The sequence below is a fragment of the Microcaecilia unicolor genome, chromosome 13, assembly GCF_901765095.1.
Source record: "Microcaecilia unicolor chromosome 13, aMicUni1.1, whole genome shotgun sequence".
Classification (NCBI taxonomy): domain Eukaryota; kingdom Metazoa; phylum Chordata; class Amphibia; order Gymnophiona; family Siphonopidae; genus Microcaecilia; species Microcaecilia unicolor.
This window is the reverse complement of record NC_044043.1, coordinates 72,455,285-72,470,067: the sequence shown is the minus strand read 5'-3', so window position 1 is coordinate 72,470,067 and position 14,783 is coordinate 72,455,285. Positions and strand designations below refer to the sequence as shown.

The 14,783-nt window shown below is 43.3% G+C and overlaps 1 protein-coding gene across 5 annotated transcripts in view; it reads left to right on the top strand.

The window, feature by feature from the left end:
• Positions 1-14,783, top strand: part of SLC35E2B (solute carrier family 35 member E2B) — an 89,279-nt gene that overhangs the window by 37,490 nt on the left and 37,006 nt on the right. For all 5 annotated transcript variants that reach the window (XR_003944096.1, XM_030222346.1, XM_030222342.1 and 2 more), the window contains exon 5: positions 14,158-14,285. Coding sequence is in view for 4 of the 5 variants with exons in the window: in XM_030222346.1 (XP_030078206.1) it covers positions 14,158-14,285 (128 nt within the window). In the remaining variant the exon portion in view is untranslated. The remainder of the gene's footprint in view (positions 1-14,157; positions 14,286-14,783) is intronic.

Below are 14,783 nucleotides of genomic sequence, written 5' to 3'. Positions count from 1 at the left end.
CTGGTCACTCCTCTCTCTATACAGCCTAGCAATCTTCTAGCTACGGCCACCGCCTTGTCGCACTGGTTTGTTGCCTTCAGGTCCTCAGATACTATCACCCCAAGATCTCTCTCCCCGCCTAACACATATGTCTCCCTTGGATTTCTACTCCCTAAGTGCATCACTTTGCATTTCTTCGCATTGAATTTTAATTGCCAAACATTAGACCATTCTTCTAGCTTCTTCAGTGTTTGCACGTTCTTTTGGTAGAATAGCTCATGCCTTTTCAGATTGGCTGGGAGTCATCTGTGGATGGTGGTCTTCAAGCCCTGTCACACATTTTCGGTTGGATTCAGGTCTGGCCTTTGACACCCGCTTTCTTCTTGCTAAGCCACTCCACTGTTGCTTTTCCTTGGTGCTTAGGATCGTTACCTTACGGAAAGGTAAATCGTCAGGTCTATGGCAGGGTTGAGCAGGTTTTCCTCCACAATCTACCTGTATTTTGCAGCATCATTTCTCAGTTTTTACCAGCCTCATTGTCCCCATGGCTGCAAAGCATCCCCACAACATAATCCTGCCATGACCATGCTTTACTTTAGGGATGGTGTTAACAGGATGATATGCAATATGTGTGGCATAAAACACAGCACAACATTGGGATCAAAAAGTTCCACTTTGGTCTCATTAGATCACAAAACCTCCCGCATGCATGCAGTGTCCCTTAAGTATGTCTTTGCAAATGCTATATGACAAAACTCTGCTGCCCGTCTCATCTTCCGCCAGGGTCGCTTTACTCATACTACCCCTCTCCTCAAGACCCTTCACTGGCTCCCTATCCGTTTTCGCATCCTGTTCAAACTTCTTCTACTAACCTATAAATGTATTCACTCTGCTGCTCCCCAGTATCTCTCCACACTCGTCCTTCCCTACACCCCTTCCCGTGCACTCCGCTCCATGGATAAATCCTTCTTATCTGTTCCCTTCTCCACTACTGCCAACTCCAGACTTCGCGCCTTCTGTCTCGCTGCACCCTACGCCTGGAATAAACTTCCTGAGCCCCTACGTCTTGCCCCATCCTTGGCCACCTTTAAATCTAGACTGAAAGCCCACCTCTTTAACATTGCCTTTGACTCGTAACCACTTGTAACCACTCGCCTCCACCTACCCTCCTCTCTTCCTTCCCGTTCACATTAATTGATTTGATTTGCTTATTTTTTATTTTTTGTCTATTAGATTGTAAGCTCTTTGAGCAGGGACTGTCTTTCTTCTATGTTTGTGCAGCGCTGCGTATGCCTTGTAGTGCTATAGAAATGCTAAATAGTAGTAGTAGTAGTAGTAGTAATCATATAACTTTGTCTGGGAGATTCTTGAATTGGCTTCGCAGTGTCTTCATTTTTCCTTACTTACTATGATGATATTTGTTTTGAAATTGCAGCTGGCCCTGCTATTGGGCCGGCCAGGCATCTGCCTAGAGTAGTAGACTTTTGGAGTGGCCGTAAAACAAGCAGAACATCGCATTGTACAAATCTGGAAACTGCCCTTGATGCTGTGTGAGCACTTCCTCGCACATTCTTGAAAGCAGTGGAACGTGGCTGCGCCTGGACTCAGAGATGCACAAATGCAGCTCTCGTGTCCCTGCACCCTCCATGCTGCCTCTGGCCTCCCCCGTTCCTAGCACCCAGTAGTGCTTGGTACAGTGTCACCTCACAGCTTGCGCTGCCACACTGCAAGAATTCACCTTCTCACTAAGGGCTGCCCCAAGTATTGCCTGAGGAGGGAGAGGCAGCACTTGACAGCCAGTAGCATTGTGCCCATTAACTTTCTTAGAAGGACAAAGAAAAGATGTGTAAGAGATGCTGGACAGAGAGAGGTGGAGGGGGGGGGGGGAGTGGGAGCTGTTGGTTACCTGTGAAGAGGCTAGGGAGAAGAAGAAAGGGAGATATTGGCCACCCAGGGGAGGGGGGTAGTAGGGAGGAGAAGGGGAGATGTTGGCTACCTGGGGAGTGAAACCTCGAACTGCCACAGGAGCTGGTGGGGAAGGCATGGCTGAAGGTTCACTTAGGGCATTGGATATGCTTGGGAGCTAATTTGGATTTGTTGTGACAGAGCATATGAAGACTTATGCAATCAAGACTTTTTAGGAATACTTCCCAGAAGTGAGAGAGCATCTATTGTTGGGATAGGAGGTAGTGTTCTATTGTGGATTAAAAACTGGTTAAAAGATAGAAAACAAGAGTGTAGGGTTAAATGGTCAGTATTCTCAATGGAGAAGGGTAGTTAGTGGGATTCCCCAGGGGTCTGTGCTGGGACCGCTGCTTTTTAACATATTTATAAATGACCTAGAGATGGGAGTAACTAGTGAGGTAATTAAATTTGCAGACGACACAAAGTTATTCAAAGTCGTTAAATCGCGGGAGGATTGTGAAAAATTACAAGAGGGCCTTACAAGACTGGGAGACTGGGCTTCTAAATGGCAGATGATGTTTAATGTGAGCAAGTGCAAAAGTGATGCATGTGGGAAAGAGGAACCCGAACTATAGCTATGTCATGCAAGGTGCCACGTTAGAAGTGACAGACCAAGAAAGGGATTTAGGTGTCGTCGTTGATGATACGTTGAAACCTTCTGCTCAGCGTGCTGCTGCGGCTAAGAAAGCAAATAGAATGTTAGGTATTATTAAGAAAGGAATGGAAAACAAAAATGAGGACGTTATAATGCCTTTGTATCGTTCCATGGTGCGAGCGCAGTTCGAATATTGTGTTCAATTCTGGTCGCTGCATCTCAAAAAAGATATAGTGGAATTAGAAAAGGTGCAGTGAAGGGTAACGAAAATGATAAAGGGGATGGGACGACTTCCCTATGAGGAAAGGCTAAAGCGGCTAGGGCTCTTCAGCTTGGAGAAAAGGCGGCTGAGGGGAGATATGATAGAGGTCTATAAAATAATGAGTGGAGTTGAACGGGTAGAGGTGAAGCATCTGTCTACGCTTTCCAAAAATACTAGGACTAGGGGGCATGCGATGAAGCTACAATGTAGTAAATTTAAAACGAATCGGAGAAAACTTTTCTTCACTCGACGTGTAATTAGGTGCCAGAGAATGTGGTAAAGGCGGTTAGCTTAGCAGAGTTTTAAAAAGTTTTGGACGACTTCCTAAGGGAAAAGTCCATAGACCATTATTAAATTGGACTTGGGGAAAATCCACGATTTCAGGGATAAGCAGTATAAAATGTTTTGTACTTTTTTGGGATCTTGCCGGGTATTTGTCACCTGGAATGGCCACTGTTGAAGACAGGATACTGGGCTTGATGGGACCTTTGGTCTGTCCCAGTATGTCAATACTTATGTACTTATGTCTGTCTGTATGTCCTGCCATACACATTTGTTTACACATGCACAAAAAGACGTTTGCAGACTAAAACCCATAACTGGGAAGGAGAAGTGAACTATAGGATGGCTAGTCCCCACCATCCAAAGATTAGGAGGGACTGCAAAAGAGAAACATCACTGTTAGGACATCAGCTTCTGGGATACCAGAAGAAAATGGACCGCAGCAGCAACTTTCGTGTACTGTCATGGATCCAGCATCTGCAGGCACTGGAAGAAGAGGCATTCTGTGGTAGTATTACAAAGAATAGGAGCCAGTGGAAGACACAGTAGCTTCTGGTGGTATAACCCTGTGCAGACTGAAGAGGCAGCAGGACCTAATTTAGAAATATGTGATAACTAGTATAAAAGGCCCGTTTCTGACACAAATGAAATGGGCGCTAGCAAGATTTTCCTCAGAGTGTGTATGTTTGAGAGAGAGTGTGTGTGTGAGAGAGAGAGTGAATGTGCGAGTGTGTGTGTGTGAGACAGAGAGAGAGTGAGTGTGTCTGCGAGAGAGTGTGTGTGTGAGACAGACAGAGTGTGCGATACAGACTGTCTGTGAGACCGAGAGAGTGTATGAGATTGAGAGAGTGTTTGAGAGTGACTGTGTGGCAGATAGAGTGAATGTGATATAGTGTGAGACATTGAGTGTGTGAGAGACTGTGTGAGACTGAGAGAGAGGAAGACACTGACTGTGAGAGAGAGAGAGAGAGTGTGTGTGTGAGAGAGAGAGAGTGTGTGTGTGACAGAGATACCTCCCCCTTCCCTCTCTGGTCTCAGGACACCCTCCCCCCTCCTTCTCCTCCCCTCTCCCCCCTGTCATGTCTCTGGACCCCCTCCACTCTGGTCTCACGACCCCCTCTCAGGACCCGCTCCCCCTCTCTGGTCTCAGCACCCCCTCCCAATGTGTCCCCTCTTTCTGCAGCCTCTCGCCGCAGGCAGCCATCAGGCATTGGCTGTCGGCTCTGCAGCTGCTCCTCTCACTTCTCACGTTGCTGCGCTCCTCCGGGGTCTGCTCCAGGGGCAGTGACGTGAGAGGCGAGAGGAGCGGCTGCAGAGCCGACAGCCAATGTCTGATGGCTACCTGCAGTGCCGCATTTGCTTTTTTTAAAGCATTTTTGTTGCTTTAATTAGTTGTTGGGCCTGGGCGGCGACCTCAGGGGGGTGGAGGGGGGGAATGGTGGTGACCCTGGGGGGGGGGGTGAAGGGACAATCTCAGGGGGGATAGAGGGGGGGAGGATTGAGCGGCGGCGACCTGGGGGGGCGTGGCGTTGTGGCGAGGGCAGCAGGGGCAGGGCCCTGTGCAGCTGGCGTGCGGTTGGTCAGTGCAGCGGCTGACGTTCCCGGAACTACGTGTCATCAATTCAGGAGATGGAGCCTTACAGAGCACACAAATGCTTCAAGGCTTCACTTTCTCGGCTTCAGAACGTTGGAGGTGCGTTTTATTATATAGGATGGTTGAGGAGGGAGGAATCTAGGAGAAGAGTACAGGGAGTGGTGCTAGGAGGAGAGGAGAATGAGGTAGGGGGGAATGGAAGAGAGACTGAGGAGGGGTTTAGGATGATGCACGGAGAGGAGAGAGGCACATACATGAAGTATAGTTTGAAATGGGGAAGGTCCCATCTCACAGAGGCACACATGAAAGTGTTCAAGGATATTAAATTTAATTTTAAACATAACCCAAACAGTTCTAGTTGGAGAGCAATAAGAACAACATTCCATAAAAAGATATAACAAAAAAAATTGACCTAAAGAACACAAAAATAACAGTTAACGATAATTTCAGTAGATACTAAATAATCCTTCAAAAAAAATAATAATGACGACTTTAGCAAGACACTGTATATTTTCTCTGTTAGGTTTGTTTCATATTCAGGCTTGATATGTAGTAACTGATAGTGATTTTTTTCTAGTAATTTGGCCTTTCACATTCCTCTCCTCCTCCCAATGTATATCACTAGAATGTAATCTTTGCAATTTGCTCCAGCTGTCCTCTGTATAGATGGGAGGGTAGGGAAAAAATAACAAGCACAAACAGTTTTTATGCCTCAGGGCTGGGTGTAGAAAAATTGGAAATGTTCTCATCTTTGGTACTGGAAAGCAGGGCAAGACCTTTCAGGAAAGAGCTTTAAATAGAACAGGCTCCCAGGCCTGGTGACCATCCTCCACTTAAAACTTTTTCGGACTTTGAAGGGCTCGAGTTGATTGAGGATGGATGGGGACCAAGTTAGGGAGGGTTTGGGGAAGGGTTGGTGATGTAGTAGATGTGGATATCAGAACATTTGTCTCTTGAAGGCAAGATTTTATCAAGCAGATGAGAATTTACATTCTTATAGTTTTCTATAATTATTATGGTTAAGGGGGAAAGGGTTGTATAATATCTTAAAGAGTTAAATTGCTATGGGGTTGAGATATGTAAGGGTAGGTTTGTCGGGGGGGGGGTACTTATATTTTAAATGGAAACAAGGTTTTTTTTATATGATGTATGACTTCAAGTCTTGCATAATTGGAACAGTATGTACACTGATTTCTTCAATGACTGTATTGTGACTTCGAAGAAGAATTGCTTTAAATTAAATAGAATGGGCTGTGGGACATGTTTAGTAGGGTTGGCTAAAGTACCTCCAATGAGCACATCATGGAATCCAACTGGATGCAAACCATCACAGTATAGAGAGATTTGTTTTCCTTCTGAAAGTGGTACAGTGTAATTTGGATTTATTACTATACTAAGAAACTTCATCTACCTGCACCTCGACAATATTGACTTGTAGAAATGGTAATAGGTTATTTACCTTAGCTAGTCCATTTGAATGGAACAGGCTGGTGATGGAGGTTAGACTGGTGGAGAATATTTGTATTGTTAGGAAACTTTGGAAGACAGCTCTGTTTAACCAGGTATTTAGTGGCCCTTTTATGAAAGCTTAGCATTCAGTAAATGCAAAGAAGCCCATAGGTATAAAATGGGCTTCTTAGCATTCAGCACACGTTACGTTTTCATAAAAGGGCTCCTTAGTGTTTTGAAACAGCTATATTAATAATGGAAGAGAAGTTTTATGTTTCTGTTATGATTATATTGTTTTTATTCTGTTTCTGATTTGATTATTGGAATATTTTATGTATGTTTCTGTTATGATTGTTTTTATTTGTTTCTGTTTTGATTATTGGAATATTTTATATATGCAAATGTGTAACTGCCTAGAACTGTGGATAGAGTGGGCTAAAATATTATGCCTGTGGCCAGAGTATACTTTAGCTCTCAAAAGTGCTTGGCAATGCCTACCTAAAATCATGATCTTTTTCCATTATATTTTCAGATTTAAATCAGCGATACAAAAATATAACTTTCTAAAAAATGACTTTATTCTTATGGGGGTCATTTTTGTAAAAGTGCATCTATGTAGCCTAGTGGTTAGTGCAGCGGCCTGATAACCAGGGGAACCTGGTTCGATTCCCACTGCAGCTCCTTGTGACTCTGGCCAAATCACTTAATCCTCTGTTGCCCCAGGTGTAAAATAATTACCTGTATATAATATGTAGACTGCTTTGATTGTAACCACAGAAAGGTAGTATATCAAATCCTATCCCCCTTCCTTTTATAAAAGTAACATAGGCTTTTACATTATTTTATAGAAGAGGCTGTCAGGCCCTACCCCTCTAGTGCATAAATTGACACCTTCTGTGAAGAAGGTATATTTGTGTGTGTATTATATGCCTAGATACATGTAAATCACAACTTTGCCCAAACTACGCTCCCAGGAAAGCCTATATGTGATACATATATAAGCAGGCACAATCCTTATCAGCATGCACATCTGTACACTGGATTATGTGATTTTTATAAAAGCCCTTTACAGTGTGCAAAGCATGCTTTATTTATTTTAGTTACATTTGTACCCCGCGCTTTCCCACTCATGGCAGGCTCAATGCGGCTTACACATACAGGTACTTATTTGTACCTGGGGCAATGGAGGATTAAGTGACTTGCCCAGAGTCACAAGGAGCTGCCTGAAGTGGGAATTGAACTCAGTTCCTCAGGACCAGAGTCCACCACCCTAACCACTAGGCCACTCCTCCACTCCAGAAAAACCTTTGTCAAGTTACCCCAATACTGTAAAAGAAAAAAGAAAAGATTCTGATAAGTATGTTTGAAAGGAGCTGAAATCGCTTGTCCAAGAACATTGCTGCGTGCAAGCTTATCAGATTGAAAAGGACAAACTATTAGCAACCTTGATAATATCTAAATTGCATTTTGTACTTTGGAACTACATGCAGGCTGGCTGCTGTTGTGCACAACTTGTGCCCTACTGGATTGTAGAGGTCTGTCAGTAACATCACTGTCCTCAGTGAGCAAACAGTCTCTGTGCCTCTGCCTGGTACTTTTGCTGCCTCTTGCTTAGGTTTTCCTTTCTCACACTCTTTTGATAAAACTTCACTGGCTACCTGTTTCGTTTTGCATCTGGTTTAAAGTCCTCCTTGCACATAAAGCCCTCCACTTAGGTAGACCTTTATACATGTCAAAGGGGCACCAAGACACTCCGCATCGGAGACATACATCTTTATCAAATATCTGCCATAAATTCATCATATGCAGTAAGTCTACTTCCAGACATTATCTCGCACTGGTCTCAAAATGTGCTTCCAGTTATTCACAGTTAATTGGCTGTGTATTACTGTTCTGTGTCACATTTTAACTGGTTCTCCCTCCTATCACTTTAGAAATCTACTTTAATATCCCAGTCATTATTTCTAACAGGTTTAAAGTTAAAGCAGGAAACCACAAAACACAATATTTATTTATTTATTTGTAGTATTTATACCCTGCTCTTTCCCGCTCGATAGCAGGTTCAGTGCGGCTTACAATGTATGGGTACAAAGTATCACAGAGATAACATAATGTATGGGTACAAAGTATCAAAGAAGTAATACAATGTATGGGTAAAAAGTATCACAGAGATAATACAATTGTATAGAGAAGGACAAGAGGAAGCGATTTGAGGGGAAGGATTTAGTAATGACTAAGCTACAAAAAAGTGTCCTAAATGGAGGAATAAAGGAATGACCTTCGAACTCCCCTAGTGGTCACTGACCCCCTCCCACCCTTCAAAGATGTGAAAGAAACAGTACATACCAACCTCTATGACAGCCTCAGATGTTATGGCCAGTCCTATTAGAGCAACAAGCAGGTCCCTGGAGTAGTCTAGTGGCCAGTGATGTGCACTTTGGAGAAGGGGATCCAGGCCAATTATCCACTCTAACTGTTACAAGCCCTGCAAAACCCACCAAAAATCTACATGACAAATTCAATTATTGTAATCAACTAAATCATACACACAACATCAATCAAACACCTGACTCAAAGCCACCCTACTCAAAAACTAAACATAACCCTTTCTCCACAAGAAAACATCTCATAAATGTTAAATGCCAGATCTACAATAAACAAAATACAGATAATCAGAGAATGGCTAGAAGAAGAACAATTAGACCTCCTAATGATTACTGAAACCTGGTTACATTTGCAGGACGGTCCAATATTAAATGACCTATGTCCACCAAGTTACAAAATTCTTTACCAAGCTAGGAAAGGGGTAAAAAGGAGGAGGCATTGCCATAATATATAAATCCTTTTTCGAAGTAGAACTGATATCTCATATTAACTCCCCTACTCTCGAAACAATTGCTTGCAAAATCAACAACGACACTCTATCCGATCCTATCCTTTTTTATTGTCCACCAGGGAGGTGCCAATCAACAGAAAATATCTTCACTGAATTTATATCTAACATATGCATTAAATTTGATAATGTCGTACTAATAGGGTACATCAATTTACATCTAGATAATCAGAATGACAGTAATACAAAAAAGTTACTTGACTTTTTAAACTACTGGAAACTCAGTAACCATTCAGCCATACCTCTCACAATAAAGGTCACTTACTTGACCTATTAGCCTGTAAATTTGCAAACAACAACAACTTTTATTTAAGTAACCATACTTGGACTCAAACTCCCAGGTCAGATCACAGTAAACTCAAGTTCTCTCTGTATTGGAGGGAAAATACAAAATCAATGAAAAATAAAACCACGACTCCTTACAAAACTAGAGGAAAAAATACCACAACCTTCTGGTCTTACGTCTTGAGCAATCCTGCTCTTCCTCCAGCAGACAGGTCATCCCATTTAATCATGAAGTTGTTACTATGTGAAAATGTCTTGAATAACCTAGCTCTCCTCAAATCTACATCCAAACCAACCCAGAAAATTTCACCTTGATTTAATCAAAAAAGGAAATGTAGAAAACTGGAAAGAAAATGGGCTAAACACAAATCAGGGGCTATGCGGTTGGGAGCATAGAGCCTGGAGCAGAAGCAGGGAACCTTGTTTTTCTGAGGAGATCCGAAAAAAACTATCACTGGGGTCCCCTACCTCTGGAAAATCTGACAAACCACTGGCATGCTAAGGGACCACTTAGTAGTAGTAGACCACAGCATTCTTTTTTCCCAGCTAGGTAAACGGTTTTCTGAGAGATGCCTCAAGAAGTTGCCAAAGTCCATATCTGGAGAGCTTCTTGGCACGGGAGATAAGAACCCATCCCCCCTTGTTTGTTCAAGTAGTATACTGCCACATGGTTGTGCGAACGAGAACAATGCAGTGCTCAGGTTAGAGATAACAGTTTTTATCAGTTTGGTGAGGCTTGGACTTTTACACCTGCTGGTATGCATCCGCCCATGAGGCACAATGGACCAAGTCGGGCCAACTTGTTCAAACCGGGAAGCTAAGTGGTGGTAGACTTCTTTTTTTCTTCACACGGTCTGTTTCTCTTCTATCTCCCTAGAATGGCACACATCCTTGCAATATATTGTGAAGGATCCCTCTGCTCCTTTAAGGAAAACTCTGGGCTCCGGCCCAAGTTTTAAGAATGTAATTCCAAAACTAACAGTTTTGAAAAAAAAAAACAATGTAGTTTTAATAATGCAGTTCCAAAAGCAAAACAGTTCATGAATCTCAACAGCTTCAAAAGTCACAATGATGCAATTCCAAAATAAGCAGGTTAAAAACAAAGAGCTTATGAATCTCAGCAGTCACAATGACGCAATTCAAAATAAGCAATTCCCCAAAACAAAACTGTTCCAAAAATAAACAAGCAGTTAAAAAAAAAAACCAAGCACTTCCAAACAGGCAGTTCAAAAACAAGCAGTTTAAAAATCCCCCCCCCCCCCCCCCACAGCAGCTCAGAGGAAGAGAGCCTCCAGGGGTCCCACCCTTCTCTGGCCAGCTCTGTCTCCTGGTTTCCTCCCACTTGACCCCGTCGTTTCCTGGCTCCTCCACGATAGCCACTGCCTTCCCTTTTTTACCCAGCTCCCGCACCAAGCGGTTACCTGCTGTTTAAACTTTCCACCTTTGGATCTTGCCAGAGCTGCAATGTCCATCGGCTCCTCCTGCCTTACTTCCTCCTCCTTTTCTTCCCCCTTCCATTCCATGGGCTCCTCGCCCCACACATTCTCCAGCTGATCCTTCTCCCCCTGATCCGTTCTGCTTAGAGGATCCCCTTCCATTCCTGGCCTCCCGACCGTGTCTTGGGTTTCACCTTTACCTTCCTTTCCCTTGGGCTCCACTGGGGGCTGCTGGGATAGGAAGTCTTTGATTCTGTTGTACCTCCTCAAGGGCTGCTGGGAATCGTAGTTTTTACCCTGCCTCCAGCCCTCTGGGGAAAATTATCTATGCCTTCTCCTGACATGTGGAACTCCCTGAGCTAAGAATCTGGGTTGTCCCCTCCTCTAGGCCTTATCTTCTCCTCCGCTGGTACCCCCCCTCTCTGTTTTTATCCCCTTCTTCACAATATCCAGCTGCAAACTATGCCAAAACATTTCACAAGACCCCACAGTCATTAACAAAGGAAAAATATTCAACATAAAGGAATCCTTCACATGCTTATCTTCCAATGTAGTATATGTCATCCAGTGTAAAAAATGTGACGAAGGGTGCTATATTGGAGAAACAAGCCAGATGCTGAAGAAGAGATTTAATTTACATAGACATGATATGAAAAATGCCAGTGCCAATCAAGATGTTACCTCTGTGGGACAGCACTTTACAAAACCAGAACACCGTACTAATGATTTTATGGTGAGAATACTTAAAGGAAACTTTAAAACAATACTGGAACGCAAGATTGAAGTCAAAATGATTAAATATTTTGACACCCACCAGACAAGACTTAACAAAGATCTGGGTTTTCTAGCCCATTATAAACCATGAAATTTCACTGCTTTGTAACCCTCTGATCACCATGCATATCTCCTTGTCCCCCATCCTCTCAGCCCTCTCTGTTTCTCACCTAGCCCACCCTTCCCTCATCCTTTCAGACTGTCACTGAAATACTTTGATGTTTCACTTATATATGTTGTTACTTATCAAAATTTGCTTATTTCTGATCTGACGAAGAAGGGCTACCTTCGAAAGCTAATCAAAAAATGTATTAAGTTAGTCCAATAAAAAAGGTATCATCTTATTTTCTTTTTTCTGTTTCATTTTATTCTATTTCCATTGACTGATCTCCTAGAACAAAATAAAGGAAAAACTATCCTGAGGTTGACCATTTGGAAAGAAAGTTTTCTAAATGAGTAATTGGGCATTTGCAAGGAAACTTTACATTTATGCCTTCTTGAGACCATTGGTATTTTAAAGTGAATTGGAGTATTCTGGCATGACATGGTTTATAGTTTTACTATATAACTATGATTGATGGATGGGGGGGGGGGGGGGGTGGGGGGTTGGGTGGTGTCTTACATGGCAAATGAAGAAGTTTATTTGTGTTATGCTTGTACCTGATATGGCTTTTTCTAATGCTTATTTTGAATTCAAATGCTGTGACGGTCGTTTACTATTTATAATAAAAACGTTTAAAATTAAGCCATTCTCTCTTCACTAATTCAGAAGTTTGTGAATACCCCATCTTGTACGTTTCTCTGGTGGATTTGTTTAACTTCCAGTGGGAAGAGAATGCCAAGGAACACAGAGAACCCTGCAGCATTCTAGAGGCATTTATCACAATTTAATAATCTAATAACCAAACCCTCACAGGCTCTGCAGTCAAAACATATTTAAGGTTTAAACAATTTTTATTGGTGATCACATTACAAACTGGTATAGTTAACACAAGGGTAGTATTACCGTGTGGTCCGTGTAACTCCACGTGGAGGGGCATAATCGAAAGGGACGCCCACGTTTTGCTGAGGAAGTCCTCGCAAAACGTCCCGGTGGAGGGGCAGGGAAACCCGTATTATCAAAACAAGATGGACGTCCATCTTTTGTTTTGATAATACGGTCGGGGATGCCCAAATCTTGAAATTTAGGTCGTCCTTAGAGATGGTCGTCCCTAGACTTGGTCGTTTCTGATTTTCGGCAATAATGGAAACCAAGGACGCCCATCTCAGAAACAACCAAATGCAAGCCCTTTGGTCACGGGAGGAGCCAGCATTCATAGCGCACTGGTCCCCCTGACATGCCAGGACACCAACCGGGCACCCTAGGGGGCACTGCAGTGGACTTCAGAAATTGCTCCCAGGTACATAGCTCCCTTACCTTGTGTGCTGAGCCCCCCAACCCTCCCCCCCAAAAAAAACCACTACCTACCATTGTACACCACTACTGTAGCCCTTTCGGGTGAAGGGGGACACCTAGATGTGGGTACAGTGGGTTTGTGGTGGGTTTTGGAGGGCTCACATTTACCACCACAAGTGTAACAGGTGGGGGGATGGGCCAGGGTCCACCTGCCTGAAGTACACTGCACCCACTAAAACTGCTCCAGGGACTGCTGTGATGGACCTGAGTATGACATTTGAGGCTGGCATAAAATATTTTATTTGAGGGTGGGAAGGGGGTAGTAACCACTGGGGGAGTAAGGGGAGGTGATCCCCGATTCTCTTCGGTGGTCATCTGGTCAGTTTGGGCACCTTTTTGTGGCTTGGTTGTAAGTAAAACAGAACCAGGTAAAGTCATCCAAGTGCTCGTCAGGGACATCCTTTGTTTTTCCGTTATGGGTCGAGGACGCCCATGTGTTAGGTACGCCCAAGTCCCACCTTCGCTACGCCTCCAGCATGCCCCCATGAACTTTGGTCGTCCCCGCAATGGAAAGCAGTTGGGGAGGCCCAAAATCGGCTTTCGATTATGCCAATTTGGGCGACCCTGTGAGAAGGACGCCCATCTTCCGATTTGTGTCGAAAGATGGGCGTCCTTCTCTTTCGAAAATGAGCCTGATAGTGTCATAATTATTGTGACCATTTTTACAGTCACTTAAAACACAGGTATCTCCCCTCTATGAATACTCTCCACCCCAGTCAAACATATTTTGTATAGAAAAAGTAACGAAGGAAGGAAGACCTTTAACTTCAGAGAGCTCAATTCTGCAACCTTTCTGAGCCACATAAGTAGCCAGTTACCAAAGATAATGTTCCCCTAGCTAAAAGATATATATTTGGGCTGGTTTTTTAGGAAGGGGGGGGGCTTTTGATTCTGTCTCTTGCACATTCTGAATTAAGACCAGATAGGACATTGAGAGCATTTCAGAAGCTAAATAAAGGTTCATCTTTCAAATAATTGATGTTATAGAAAAATGGAGTCATTTTGTCATGAATTGCCAGATAAAGCATTTTGTGCCTCTGGAGGCTGTGGCAGTGCATTTTACACCCGGATCTTTTATTCCAATGGTTAAAGTGGAGCAGGAGCCCAAAGCTTCAAATGTTTCTTTTTGGTAGGTCTTTTGCTGATCTAGATTGAATTGTCCCAATGCCCCTCTGTTCTCTTTTCAGGTTTGCCACAGTAGTTTTAGGCCTGGTGAGCTTGAAAAATGTGGCTGTTTCATTTGCAGAAACCGTTAAAAGCTCAGCGCCTATTTTCACCGTCATCATGTCCAGGCTGATTTTGGGAGAATACACCGGTAAGTTGGATTTTACTGGAGGGATGAGACCCCCAGGGCTTCCCAGCTACACTGTGGAAGAAAGTTTGATAAGTTGACTGTACTATAATGGGAATAGGCAGGAGATTCTGTATGTGGGTAACAGGCGTATCAAACTTAAACATTAATGGTTGAACCTCTCTCTTGTTGTTAGAGGAAAAGGCCTCAAGAAGCCCCCATCTTTCTATTTTAGCTTCGGGGGCTGGACTGCTAAAATAGAAAGCTGGGGGCTTCTTGAGGCCTTTTCCTTTAACAAACAAGAGAGTGGTTCAACTATTAATGTTTAAGTTTGATACGCCTGTTACCCACATACAGAATCTCCTGCCTTTTCTAGATATTTGATTTATTGTAAAAGGAGATCACCCTCATATGTGTTTATAGCCACAGTTGTTTTGGATGTGGGCAAATAGTAACAGGGTGTCCAATTTTAAGCATCAGTTGTCTGCTTAAATTTATAAAATGCTTCCATTCACGCAGGTA